This window comes from Sardina pilchardus, chromosome 5 (genome assembly GCF_963854185.1).
Source record: "Sardina pilchardus chromosome 5, fSarPil1.1, whole genome shotgun sequence".
Lineage (NCBI taxonomy): Eukaryota > Metazoa > Chordata > Actinopteri > Clupeiformes > Clupeidae > Sardina > Sardina pilchardus.
The window spans coordinates 29,250,952-29,265,951 of NC_084998.1; the positions used below are offsets into that span (position 1 = coordinate 29,250,952).

The window sequence follows — 15,000 nt, forward strand, 5'->3', positions numbered from 1 at the left end:
CAGCTAACTTGAGGGAATGATTAGTATTTTAGCTGATTTCTGCGATGTGAATGACTAGCATGCAAGCTGTTGCCTGTGCTCTGTGTGTCCCTCGCAGAGACCCTTCAGGCGCTCATCTCCCACACCATGATCCACTGGGCCCAGGAGTCGTTCATCCAGAACCCCGAGCTGGTGCGCCTGATGTTCAGCCTGCTGCACCGGCAGTACGACGCGCTGGGGGAGCTGATCCGGGCCGTGCCCAAGGCCTACACCATCAACGTGGTGTCCGTGCAGGACACCATGGACCTGCTGGAGTGCCTCAGCCAGATCCGCTCGCTGCTCATCGTCCAGATGGGCCCGGAGGAGGAGCGGCTCATGATCCAGAGCATCGGGTCAGTACCGTCCGGGGAGACCGGTCCAGTAGCGGGGAGAACTAGAGCATCGGGTCAGTACCGTCCGGGGAGACCGGTCCAGTAGCGGGGAGAACTAGAGCATCGGGTCAGTACCGTCCGGGGAGACCGGTCCAGTAGCGGGGAGAACTAGAGCATTGGGTCAGTACCGTCCGGGGAGACCGGTCCAGTAGCGGGGAGAACTAGAGCATTGGGTCAGTACCGTCCGGGGAGACCGGTCCAGTAGCGGGGAGAACTAGAGCATTGGGTCAGTACCGTCCGGGGAGACCGGTCCAGTAGCGGGGAGAACTAGAGCATTGGGTCAGTACCGTCCGGGGAGACAGGTCCAGTAGTGAGGAGAACCAGAGGATTGGGTCAGTACTGTCAAGAGAGACCAGTCCAGTAGCAAGTGGTCTTTCCCTTATGAACTCTTTGATGTTCCACTTCTCTTTCAGCACTGAAAAAACTCCTTCAGCTATTTTTGTTATCTCATCGGTTGTATTGAGTTTTCTGAAAATTCTTAATTTTACAAATGACCAGGCCTGTGTGTGACATGCAACTCCTCCCTCTCTCTCTCTGCAGGAACATCATGAGCAATAAGGTGTTCTACCAGCATCCCAACCTGATGAGAGCGCTGGGCATGCACGAGACCGTCATGGAGGTCATGGTCAACGTGCTGGGAGGAGGGGACTCCAAGGTAGACCACACGCTCCCTGATTTGGCCAATCAGAGCAGACAGTGCTGACATCATGTGCTAGTTATGCTATAGAGGGACAGTACTGACATCATGTGCTAGTTATGCTATAGAGGACAGTGCTGACATCATGTGCTAGTTATGCTATAGAGGGACAGTGCTTATATTATACACTAGTTATGCTATAGAGGGACAGTGCTGACATTATAGTTATGCTATAGAGGGACAGTGCTGACATCATGTGCTAGTTATGCCATAGAGGGACAGTGCTGACATTATGTGCTAGTTACTGTATGCTATAGAGGGACAGTGCTGACATCATGTGCTAGTTATGCTATAGAGGGACAGTGCTGACTTCATGTGCTAGTTATGCTATAGAGGGACAGTGCTGACATTATACACTAGTTATGCTAGAGTGGGACAGTATTATCGTGTTAGCATAGCAAGGGACAGTATTATTCATGATCCCAATAAGCTGTCGATGTGAATGCTGTATGTGTAGGACATGCTAATCCTGCACTTGCGCTGTGCTATTCTTACACACTAGCTGCAGAATATGTTAACCAGGTATTGGACATTTTATGTATCAGGTCATTTTATGTGTCGCTATTTGGAAACAGACAAGACATGATGTTTCTGTTAATTTATGTTACACAGAATAGTGTTAACCTGTACACAGAAGCAAATTATAGCCTACTTCACAAGTACTTCTCAATACCACAATACCAGTGTCTAATTTAGGGTGTTTATTGCAGTTCATTGTTATGTTCCTGTGTTGATGGTGTGTGTGTGTCCATCTGCAGGAGATCCGTTTCCCGCGCATGGTGACCAACTGCTGCCGCTTCCTGTGCTACTTCTGCCGTATCAGCCGGCAGAACCAGCGCTCCATGTTCGACCACCTCAGCTACCTGCTGCAGAACAGCGGCATCGGCCTGGGTGGGTGGACAAGTCGTCAGCTGCGTGCCCTTAGCAAAATGTTCTATATCAGAGTTTGGAACCAATGGGATCCAATAGGATTTGGATCCTATAAGATTGACAATTCTATTCAGATCAGATTCCAATCAGATTTTGGAGGGGTTTTTTTTGGACAATCCTATAGGATTTCTAAATCCTGTAGGATTTTATGCTATTGGAATCCTATAGGGTTTTGGTTACAAAATCTGACTGGAATCCTACAGGACTTTTTGATAAGGGCTTTCACAAAACTGAGCAGACTCTTCAAACTCCATACGCCCTCTGCAGTAAATTTGCCCGAAATTTGTCGGTTCTTATTCCCGGCTTTCACTGTTGTTCCCTTGAGCAAGGCACTTAACTCCAAATTGCTCCGGGGACAGGGGGCATTACGCCTTGTAATAACTGAGATATGTAAGTCACTTTGGACAAAAAAAGTGTCTGCGAAATGTAATGTAATGGATAAGATGGGTTGGTGGCTTTTTTAAAGTGTGTCTGTGTGGTTGCTGTTCCAGGGGTGCGTGGGTCCACTCCTCTGGACGTGGCCGCATCCTCCTGCATCGACAACAACGAGCTAGCGCTGGCCCTGCAGGAGCAGGACCTGGAGATGGTCAGACCACGCGCACACACACACACACACACACACACACACACACACAGTCTCAACTGTTTAAACATGAAGCATGCTCTGCTCTCAGATGATCAGACCATAGTGTCAACATGAAACATGATCTAAGATGATCAGACAGCTTGACTGGGCTCCCGCTATCTAAACATGAAACATGACTTCAGCTTTTTTTATTCTCCATGCTAACTTTTCACAGTTCTCGTTATCTAAACATGAAGCATGATCTAAGCATGCCTCTTTATGTGCCATGGTTATGACCATGATGCTCCATAAAGAATATCTACCTTAAAAACTGCTAGCCTCCAATGTTATTAATGTTCAATTAAGTTATGTTGTATGGTGTTAAAAAATGTGTGTTACCGTACATGTTGTTTTGCTTCGTAAGGTATATGTAATTTAAGTTGTATTAAGTTACTTAATATGATGTTAAAATAGATTGCTGTTAAGAATGCTGTTGTTAAAACATGTAGCTTTTAAAATGGCGTTTCATAGGGCATGTTTTATGCAGTATAGAGTTGAGTTTGCTCTCTCTGGCTCTCACTGCAAGGATGTACAGTAGTGTGTAGGTGTTTGGTACAGTAGATGTTATGTGGCAGAGTTGGGTTTGCTCTCCCTCCTCTCTGCCTCCTTTCACTGCATGTGTGCTATTTCAAGTCGTGTTTAATAGGGTGTGTTAGGCTGTATTGCTGTTGCTGACTGTGCCACCTCTCTCTCTTCCTCTCTCTCCTCCCCTCCCTCTCCTTCTCACCCTCTATCTCTTCCTCTCTCTCTTCCTCTCTCCTCACTTTCCCCCTTTCTCCTCCTCTTTCTCCGCTCTCTCCCTCCCCCCCTTCTCTCCTCCTCCCACTCTCTCTCTCCTCCTCTTCCTCCCTCCCTCTCTCTCCCTCCCACTCTCTCTCTCCCCCACTCTCTCTACAGGTGGTGAAGTACCTGGCTGGCTGTGGGCTGCAGAGCTGTCCCATGCTGATGGCTAAAGGCTACCCTGACATCGGCTGGAACCCCTGCGGAGGAGAGAAGTACCTGGACTTCCTGCGCTTCGCCGTGTTCGTCAACGGTACATTTTAGCCGCTTTCCGTCATTTGCCAACTATTAACTGCAGCTTATACATTGATTTTTGCTTAATTTATTCAGCTATGAGGTAAATACACGGAGGCAGTTAATATGATATTAATATGGTTTTGTTTCTTTTAACTTGCATAAAACACTGTCCTGCGGCTTATACAATGCGGCTAATGCACAGGACATTTCTGTAAGGGCCGTTCACACCAAGAACGATAACTGTATCGTTCTTAACTATAGTTCTAGTTATCGTTCTTAGTTAACTATAACTATAACTAAGAATGATAACTATAACTATAACTATAACGATATCTAGAATTATAACTAAGAACAATAACTACAACTATAACTAAGAACAATAACTACAACTATAACCAAGAATGATGACTAGAAAAATAACCACAAAAAAGTATCGTTCTAGCTAATATGAATGGCGACATCCACTCCACACATAAGCTATGAAGATTTGAGAGATGAAGGGCAATATTGTTGGGATTTTAGACCGATAAAAAGCTGGCAGCCAATCAAAATCTATAAATGTTTTGCCATCACTTTCATCAACATGAGGAGAAAGTTTTTTTGAAAGTTTAAGAAAATGTATGGTGTTCCAAAATCATTGAGTTGATCCTTTGTTAATAATCGTGATCTCAATACTGACTAAAATAATCTGGATGATATTTTTCCCACAATCGAGCAGCCCTACAATATTTCTACCAGTACCTGCATCTATGTGTGTATGTATGTGTGTATGTGCATTAATACGTATGGATGTCCTATAGGGGAGAGCGTGGAGGAGAACGCTAATGTTGTGGTGCGTCTGCTGATTCGTCGGCCCGAGTGCTTTGGCCCCGCCCTGAGAGGTGAGGGGGGTAACGGCCTGCTGGCCGCCATCGAAGAGGCCATCAAGATCTCCGAGGACCCCGCACGAGATGGCCCCTCCGTCAAGAAGGACAGACGCCTCCATATGTAATACCGGGGATATGTGTGTTTGTGTGTGTGTGAGATTGTGTGTGTGTGTGTGTGTGTGTGTGTGTGTGTGTGTGAGAGAGATAGAGTGGGCTAGTACTTATGCTAGTAGTTATATGAATGCTTTGTGTTTATGCTAGTAGTTATATGAATGCTTTGTGTTTATGCTAGTAGTTATATGAATGCTTTGTGTTTATGCTAGTAGTGATATGAATGCTTTGTGTTTATGCTAGTAGTTATATGAATGCTTTGTGTTTATGCTAGTAGTTATATGAATGCTTTGTGTTTCTGCTAGTAGTTATATGAATGCTTTGTGTTTATGCTAGTAGTTATATGAATGCTTTGTGTTTATGCTAGTAGTGATATGAATGCTTTGTGTTTATGCTAGTAGTTATATGAATGCTTTGTGTTTATGCTAGTAGTTATATGAATGCTTTGTCAATATTGTGTGTCCAGTCATGGCGGCGGGGAGGAGCAGCATGAGGAGAACCGTGTCCACCTGGGCAACGCCATCATGTCCTTCTACTCAGCACTCATCGACCTGCTGGGGCGCTGCGCACCTGAGATGCACGTGAGTCACAGAGAGAAAGAGAGATAGAGATGGGGAGGGAGAGGTGGATAGAGAGGAAGGGGGTCAGAAGGAGAAAAGAATAGAATAGAATATATACTTTTTTGATCCCGTGAGGGAAATTTGTTTCTCTGCATTTCACCCAATTTTAACCGAATTAGTGAACACACACAGTACACAGTGAACACAAGGTGAGGTGAATCACACATTAACCCAGAACAGTGAGCTGCCTGCCCAACCAGCGATGCGCAGGGAGCAGTGAGGGGTTAGGTGCCTTGCTCAAGGGCACTTCAGCCGTGGTGGACTAGTCGGGGATCGAACCAGCAACCCTCCGGTTACAAGGCCGAAGCCCTAACCAGTACACCACGGCGAGAGAGAGAGACTCCTTAGAGGACAGAATCCTTTTCAGAGCACTGAACAGGAATGGCTTCAGTGCTGTCTCCTGCACATCTCATGGCCATCTCTGAGGTGTCCGTAGGGCACTAGTTCAGCTGGGGCAGCCAGCGTTGTCTAGCACACAGGGATGCTAGTAGAGCTCTGAAGCCCTCATATCTGGAGAAATGTCCCTCACCGTGGGCCCTTCCTGACCACTGGGGTACCTGATCCCCTTGGGGTACTTCATGGCCACTGCTTGTGGTACCCTGTCCTATTGCCCCTGTGGTATTCTATCGCCCCTATACTCTGTTTTAACGCCTCTGTACTCTGTTCTATTACCCCTCTGGTGTTTTATTGCCCCTGTGGTATTCTATCGCCCCAGTCCTATTACCCCTCTGGTGTTGTATTTCCCCTGTGGTTTACCCCTGTGGTATTCTATCGCCCCAGTACTCTGTTCTGTCGCCTCTGTACTCTATTCTATTACCCCTCTGGTGTTGTATTGCCCCTGTAGTTTACCCCTGTGGTATTCTATCGCCCCAGTTCTCTGTTCTATCGCCTCTGTACTCTGTTCTATTACCCCTCTGGTGTTGTATTGCCCCTGTGGTTTACCCCTGTGGTATTCTATCGCCCCAGTACTCTGTTCTGTCGCCTCTGTACTCTGTTCTATTACCCCTCTGGTGTTGTATTGCCCCTGTGGTTTACCCCTGTGCTGCTGCCCTGTCCACAGTTGATCCAGGCGGGTAAGGGGGAGGCTCTGCGTATCCGCGCCATCCTGCGCTCTCTGGTGCCCCTAGAGGACCTGGTGGGCGTCATCAGTCTGTCAGTGCAGATACCCGCCTTTGGCAAGGGTGAGACACACACACACACACACACACACACACACACACACACTTGAATGCTTGTATTTGGATCTGAAAGGTAAGCAAGGAAAACAATACCCAAATACTCCGACACACACACACACACACACACTTGTATCACCTGTATCACCTGCCAAACGGCATCCAAACATGTGTGTTGTGTGTCCTGCAGACAACTGCATCATCGAGCCCAAGATGTCGGCGAGCTTCGTGCCAGACCACAAGGCCCCCATGGTGCTGTTCCTGGACCGCGTCTACGGCATCGACAACCAGGACTTCCTGCTGCACGTGCTCGAGATCGGCTTCCTGCCCGACATGAGGGCTGCTGCCTCACTCGACACGGTAAGGCACACACACACACACACACACACACGTGCGCACACACACACACACACACACACGTCACACGTCACACGTCACAAGCACACACACATATACTGTACTCACACAAGCACACACACATACACAAACACATTCCCATACAAATACCCATACACACACACACACTTCTTTACAGTTCATCAATCGTGTTCATTTGTGCTTGCTGTTTGGTCCTCCCTCCACTAGGCGGCGTTCAGCACCACTGAGATGGCTCTGGCTCTGAACCGCTACCTGTGCTCGGCCGTGTTGCCCCTCATCACCAAGTGTGCGCCGCTGTTCGCCGGCACCCCGGGCCACCGCGCCATCATGATCGACTCCATGCTGCACACCATCTACCGCCTCTCCAGGGGGCGCTCTCTCACCAAGGCCCAGCGGGACGTCATCGAGGAGTGCCTCATGTCCCTCTGCAAGTGGGTCCCCCTACTGGTCAGGGAGGGGAATGCGCTTCACTGAATGGTTACGGGCTACGCTGATATGACCTCGGCCACCACAATGACCGGTGTTTGAGTGTGTTAACTCAGCCACCACAATGACCGGTGCTTGAGGTTATTACCTAACCGGTGTTTGAGTGTGTTACCTCAGCCACCACAATGACCGGTGTTTGAGTCTATTGCCTCAGCCACCACAATGACCGGTGTTTGAGTGTAATACAGTCATGTCAGTGGAAGTGAGCTCAAGTTGGGTTGCACTTTATTTGAATGGTCAGCCCTCAGAGGCTTAACAGACCATCTGTTAAGACTCAAGTTCAGCGTGTAACATTGCTGTTGAACAATTACAGTACTGAATATCACCTCAACCAAATCCAACCCCTAACCTTGACCTTAGCAATAGATTGTCATGGTAACTTAGGTTGCACCATGGCCTAATGCATCATTACCATGGTAACCCAGGTTACATCATACCCTTATGTATCGTAACTATGGTAATTCAGGTTACACCGTGCCCTATAATGCATCATAACCATGGTAACCTAGGTTGCACCATGCCCTATAATGCATCATACCCACGGTAACCCAAGTTGTTGTGTGTTCACAGGTACCTCCGTCCATCCATGCTGCAGCACCTGTTGAGACGGCTGGTGTTCGACGTGCCCATTCTGAACGAGTACGCCAAGATGCCCCTCAAGGTAACGCCGCCCAAGCGCTGGGTTATTACTACTCACAGGGCTCCTATGCCACCCAAGCGCTGGGTTATTGCTATTCACAGGGCTCCTACGCTACCCAAGCGCTGGGTTATTACTACTCACAGGGCTCGTATTCTACCCAAGCGCTGGGTTATTACTACTCACAGGGCTCCAACGCTGCCCAAGCGCTGGGTTATTACTACTCACAGGGCTCCTACGCTACCCAAGCGCTGAGTTATTACCAGTCACATGGGACCTGCTATATCAGTCAATTGAGATAAAGCCATAAGATCACAAACAAAGTCGCATAAACCAGAGATGGTTCATCAGAGGATCTTTGAATAAACCTTTCATAACATTATCTTTAAAAGGACAGAAGAAAGATCTGCACACTCCAGTCTGTGCAAAAGAAGTTTTCACTGCTTCAAGCTTTCGGTCGGCAGACCTTCTTCAGGCCAAGTAAATCAATAACATTATTGTTTGCCATGGTTACAGCTCCTGACCAATCACTATGAGCGGTGCTGGAAGTACTACTGCTTGCCCAACGGCTGGGGCAACTTTGGGCTGGCATCAGAGGAGGAGCTGCATCTCACCCGCAAGCTCTTCTGGGGCATCTTCGAGTCGCTCGCGCACAAGGTACCACATCTCAGTCACACACACTCCCCCACATCGCTCTGTATCCTGACTCACACACACACATACACACACACACACACGCACACACACACACACAAAGTGATCCTTGAGTTGCTCGCGCATTAGGGAAGGGTATCTCACTCACACATACTCCCCCAACATCACTCTGTATCCTGACACACACACACACACACACACACACACACAAAGTGATCTTTGAGTCGCTCGCGCAGAAGGTACTATATCTCACTCTGACACACCTTCACATCCCTCAGTAGCTTTAAACAGACACACAGGCATGCGTGTGTGCGCGCACACACACACACACACACAGACACAGTCATCTTCGAGTCGCTTACCCGTAAGGTGCGCTATCTCACTCTCACACACACACACACACAAACACATACACACACACACACGCACACACACACACACACACACACACACACACACACACACACACACACACACAGCGCTATCTCACTCACACACACACACACACAGCGCTATCTCACTCACACACACACCACACATCCATACATGGCTCCGTAGCTGTCTGAGAGGCCTGCTAAAGCTCTCATCCCTCATTGTGATTGGTGGGTCTTTACACATCACAGAGCTTTTGTGGGGGCTATTCTCTATCTGGACAAAGCACTCGAGTAGTGGCCATGGACACCACTGGCTAAGCGAGTCCACTCAGGTGTAACGCCCGGCTCACGGCACAACACAAAATGGCAAAATGGCTTATATGCCCACACCAGTACCAGGTGAGGGCAATCTCCCTTAATTAGTCTCCCCACTGCAAGCCGGCAAACTGCCTGTGTGGCCACAATGGAGAATAGCAAGCGGCCTATAGGGGGAGCAGAGGGGCGTCACACAGGTCATTTCAGATCACGTCTAGGGGGCACCACCGCCACCGTTGTCTGAGTCTCCGACTGGCTCTGTTACACTTTTAATAATAAAGAAATAAGAAAGAACTCTTATCTGGCTTGACCCAGTCCTGCAAGCACCGGCCTGACTGCCAACAGAAACCTGACAGCCACACACACAGACACACAGACACACAGACACACACACACGTCACCCACACACACCCACACACATGCACACGCACACATGCACACGTCACACAAGTCTCACACACACATACAGTACACACACGCACACACACACACATGTGCTCACAGAAGCACACACAACAGAAGCCTAGAAGAGTCACTGCTTACCTCATCCTAATTCCAGTCATATTCCACCTCTCACTTACTCCCCCCCTCCCCCGTGCCCCTCTCCTCTTCATATCTCCTGAGGGGGTGTCAGTGGGGGTACATTAATGAAAATACTCAGCTAATAGACAGATCAAGTCCAGTCAGTGAGACTCTAAGTGATTTACAACAGTATGGAAATGAGTTTGTAGAGCCATTTGGTTTGACATCCCATTTATTCTCGTACACTTTTGTAATAAAATGTATGTAGTTTCCAGCACTCTGCGATGATACAAGCACTATACTATGTTATGGTATAGCACACTAAGTAAGTAAGTAAGTAAGTAAGTACTTTATTTGTATAGCGCTTTTCACAGATAAAATCACAAAGTGCTTTACAATACATAATAAAATACACATAACAAGAATAAAAGTCAGGCATAAAATACACTTTTTAAAAGGGAATAATAAAAAGATAAGGAAATCATAAAAGAAAAGCCATAAATAAATAGGGAGCTACAAAGGATTTAAAAGAGGGTCATGTCACAGGTTTAAAAAGGCCATCCTGAAGAGGTGGGTTTTAAGCCTCCCTTTAAAAAGGTCAATACTACCCGCAGACCTAACCTCCATGGGAAGTGAATTCCATAGCTTGGGGGCTGCAGCAGCAAACGCCCTATCGCCACAAGTCCTAAGGCGAGTGCGGGGTACAGCAAGCAGGTTGTGGTTATTGGATCGGAGGGAGAGGGGAGCAGAGTGAGGGTGAATGAGGTTGGTGAGGTAAACAGGAGACTGACCATGGAGGGCTCTGTATGCTAGTGTTAGAATTTTAAATTGTATCCTGTAGGCCACAGGGAGCCAGTGAAGTGAATGAAGTAGAGGGGTGACATGGGTGCGCCTGTTTGATCTGGTGAGGAGTCTGGCAGCTGCATTCTGGATGGATTGCAAACGGTGGAGTACAGATTTGTTGAGTGAAGAGAACAGAGCATTACAGTAGTCAATACGGGATGAGATGAAGGCATGAATGAGCATTTCTAACTCTGACTGGGAAACCACAGATCTCAGCTTGCATATGTTTCTCAGGTGAAAGAAACAGGATTTGGTGAGTGATTTAATGTGGCTGTCAAAAGATAGGGACTTGTCAAACAATACCCCTAAATTCCTTATACTAGGACGCACAAGAGTTGAAAGACAGCCAAGGTTTTGCTGTATTGTGGGCAGCACTTTGTCTGGGGCAACAACTAAGACCTCTGTCTTGTCCATATTGAGTTGCAGAGAATTTTCTGCTAGCCAACCCTTGATGGCAGATAGACAGTCAAGCAGCTTTGAAAGCTTAGGGGTCTCATTTGGCCTAAGGGTAAAATGAAGCTGCATATCATCAGCATAAAAATGATAGGCAATGTTAAAACTCCGAATTATCTGGCCCAGGGGCAGCATATACAAAGAGAACAGTAAAGGGCCCAACACTGACCCCTGGGGGACACCACAGGTCAGGGGGGACTGGGCAGAGAGAAATTCACCAAGGGACACGGCAAAACTTCTATCGGCAAGGTACGACGTGAACCAATCAAGCGCCATGCCCGAGATGCCCACCCAGTCTCGCAGCCGATTAATCATTATACAATGATCCACAGTATCAAAGGCAGAGCTGAGGTCGAGAAGTACCAGCACAGAAAAACAGCCAGAGTCAGACGCCATCTGTATGTCGTTGTGCACTCTCACCAGGGCAGTTTCCGTAGAATGCAGTTTTCTGAAACCAGACTGGAAAGTATCCAAAAGCTCAGAACTGTCAAGAGCACGAGTGAGTTGGTTAGCAGCAACTTTCTCAAGTATCTTGGACAGCAGTGGTAGTTTGGATATGGGTCTGTAGTTTTTTAGCACTGTTGGATCCAGATTTGGTTTTTTTAGTATAGGTTGGATAATGGCATGCTTGAAAAAGGTGGGGACGCAGCCTGAGGCTAGTGAGGAGTTAACTATTCCAACAATAGTGGGTCCAATAGCAGGTAAAACCTTGGAAAAGAGTGAAGCTGGAAGTATATCCTGTGGACTGGATGATAACCTCATTCTCTTAGTGATAGCAACCAAGTCCTCAATACTGATAGGCTGGAAAGTCGCTAGAGTGACAGGTTGAGGATGAGGAGGTTGGCTACAGTCATGGGAGCAGGGCATTGGCTGTATACTGGCTCGAATAGATATGACCTTATCAACAAAAAATGCAAGCAGCTTATCACAGTCATTTTGGGAATGCGTTGTTACGATGTCAGCAGGAGGGGCAACAATTTTGTTAATGGTTTCAAACAAGACCTTAGGGTTTCTCTTAGAAGAGGAGATCAAGCTGGAGAAATATGCTGATCTTGATTCAGTAACCAGATTATTAAAATCACGCATAAGGTCCTTAAGATAGAGACGGTGAACCTCTAGCCCCGTGGCTTTCCATAGCCGTTCTGTACCTATTCCATAGCCGTTCTGTACCTATTCTATACCTTACTATACCATAAGAATGAATTATTTGTATTATACATGTACAATATTATAATTCTAAGGAAACAAATGATTGTGTTGACCTCTCTTACACTGTAGGAGGGCAACGCTGGTCAATGCTTGTTAGTGAGTATCCTTCTCCCTCCCTGTAGAAATTTGACTCGGAGCTGTTCAAGATCGCCATGCCATGCATCTGTGCCATCGCGGGTGCCATCCCCCCGGACTACGTGGACGCCAGCTACTCCTCCAAGACGGAGAAGAAGGCGTCCGTGGATGCAGAGGGCAACTTTGACCCCAAACCCGTGGAGACCACCAAGTGAGAGCCAGCCTCTGCCCCGGGCACAGGGGTGTATGGGACACACACACACACTACACACATACTACCATGTGTTAGTCATTCAGCCATGACCCTGGTCATCCCACTGGCCTGCGTGTGGGACTTCCACAGTATACACTTACTATTCATGGGTTTCATCAGGTCCCTTCCCACAGATGGGTTAATCAAGCACCATGAAGTCTGCATTCAGAATCTACTGTAGGTGCTGCTTGATTTTATACACCTGGGGAAAGGGACATGATGAAACCCATGAGTATGTTAGTCATTCAGCCATGACTTTGGTCATCTCACTGGCCTGCACAGTGATCAGGGACATTTCCAGTCAAGTTAATTGGTAGTAAATATTCAGTCTCTTTATGTTTTATTCATGCTATTTATTACCAAAACAACTGAAATAATAGAATAATGATGCATGATGTATCCATGGCTTTCATCCGGTCCCTTACCACAGGTGTATTAATCAAGCACCATGCAGTCTGCACTGATAATCATGGTGCTTTATTTTATGCACCTGTGGAAAGGGACCTTATGAAACCCATGAATAGAAGGTCAGAGTGCACTGAATCTTGGTGCTTTAACCAAGAATAGCCTCATTCTTGATGGACTCCACATAATGATAGCACTTCTGTAGTCCACAGCACACACCCAAATCTAGTGTTTAAGTGTCGTCCATAAAATAAAAATTAAATAAATAAAATTTAAAAAGTGTCGTCCACTCCTGCTGTTCCACTGTGTGCCCTGACCCCTCTGTCCACTGCTCTCGTCCACAGCACCATCATCCCGGAGCGTCTGGACGCGTTCATTAACCGCTACGCCGAGTACACACACGACAGATGGGCCTTCGAGAAGGTGCGCAGTGCATGATAAGAGCTGAAGCATGCTGCGTGATCTGTCAATCATCATGTGATTCTAAAATAATGCCGTCTTCAACATTCTCTGTCTCAAATAATGCCGTCTTCAACATTCTCTCTCTCAAATAATGGCGTCTCTAACGTTCTCTCTCTGCAGATTCAGAATAATTGGACCTATGGAGAAATTCTAGATGAAAACACCAAGACCCACCCAATGCTCAGACCCTACAAGACCTTCTCAGAAAAGGTATGACACACACACACACACACACACACACATTTGTCAGGGGTTCTCACTCACACACATCCTTTTGATGGCATGTGTCTGTGGTCTGATACACACATCATGGCATGTTACAGACTTTACCTGGATTCGATGGACGTATTCGATGGACTGATTTGTTTTGTCTGTGTGTGTGTGTGTGTGTGTGTGTGTGCGTGTGTGTGTGTGTGTGTGTGTGTGTTTGCGCCCCAGGATAAGGAGATCTACCGGTGGCCCATAAAGGAGTCGGTGAAGGCCATGCTGGCCTGGGAGTGGACGCTGGACAAAGCCCGGGACGGAGAGGAGGACAAGACGGAGAAGAAGAAGAAGATCTCGCAGACCGCACAGGTGTGTGCAACAGGATGCTACTTAGAGCAGAGGCCAGCCGTGGCCTACTGGTTAGGGCTTCGGCATTGTAACCGAAAGCCGGTTCGATCCCCGACCTGTAGGACAAATGAGCACTGCTCTACCATACCCACATCCAACAGGACTATTAGCAGTTCCACAGGACTCTACTGAGAGTACAGGACTATTAGCAGTTCAACAGGACTCTACTGAGAGTACAGGACTATTAGCAGTTCAACAGGACTCTACTGAGAGTACAGGACTATTAGCAGTTCAACAGGACTCTACTGAGAGTACAGGACTATTAGCAGTTCCACAAGATGAGTGAACAGAACTATTAGCAGTTCCAGTTCCACAGGACTCTACGAGTACTGGACTGGAGTACTGGACTATAAGCAGTTCAGATAAACTTATTAGAACCCTCATCAGATGATTTTAAAAGTGCTTTACAGACCACAGAGAAACATATAAGAAGTGAACTACTGATGTTAGAGAACCATAACGCGCCCACATAGTAGCTAGCTGTAGTGGCCCTTATCATATACAGTACACACCTTTGATGAGGCCAGGATCTGATCCAGGTTCTGCTGCTTTGTTGGACGTGTAGTCAAGCGTCTGACCTCTGATCCTGCTCTTGTTTCCAGGCAACCTATGACCCCAGCCATGGCTACAGCCCACAGCCAATCGACGTTACTGGCATGGCCCTGTCCAGAGAACTACTGGTGGGCTGCCCTTCACACACAACACACACACACACACACACACACACACACACATACATACATACATGCGCACACACACACACACACACACACACACACACACACACACACACACACCACACACACCACACACACCACACACACACACACACACACACACACACACACACACACACACCACACACACCCAC

General features: G+C 47.4%; 1 protein-coding gene across 1 annotated transcript in view; it reads left to right on the forward strand.

Moving 5' to 3' along the window:
• Positions 1-15,000, forward strand: part of LOC134080645 (ryanodine receptor 1-like) — a gene marked incomplete at its 3' end in the record, with an annotated part of 84,981 nt that overhangs the window by 46,311 nt on the left and 23,670 nt on the right. The window contains 17 exon segments of the mRNA XM_062537191.1: positions 98-371; positions 951-1,065; positions 1,866-1,998; positions 2,529-2,623; positions 3,560-3,695; positions 4,480-4,666; positions 5,123-5,237; positions 6,337-6,457; positions 6,642-6,811; positions 7,037-7,260; positions 7,886-7,976; positions 8,469-8,609; positions 12,445-12,608; positions 13,400-13,478; positions 13,638-13,727; positions 13,956-14,090; positions 14,732-14,809. Coding sequence (XP_062393175.1) covers positions 98-371; positions 951-1,065; positions 1,866-1,998; positions 2,529-2,623; positions 3,560-3,695; positions 4,480-4,666; positions 5,123-5,237; positions 6,337-6,457; positions 6,642-6,811; positions 7,037-7,260; positions 7,886-7,976; positions 8,469-8,609; positions 12,445-12,608; positions 13,400-13,478; positions 13,638-13,727; positions 13,956-14,090; positions 14,732-14,809 — 2,348 coding nt within the window.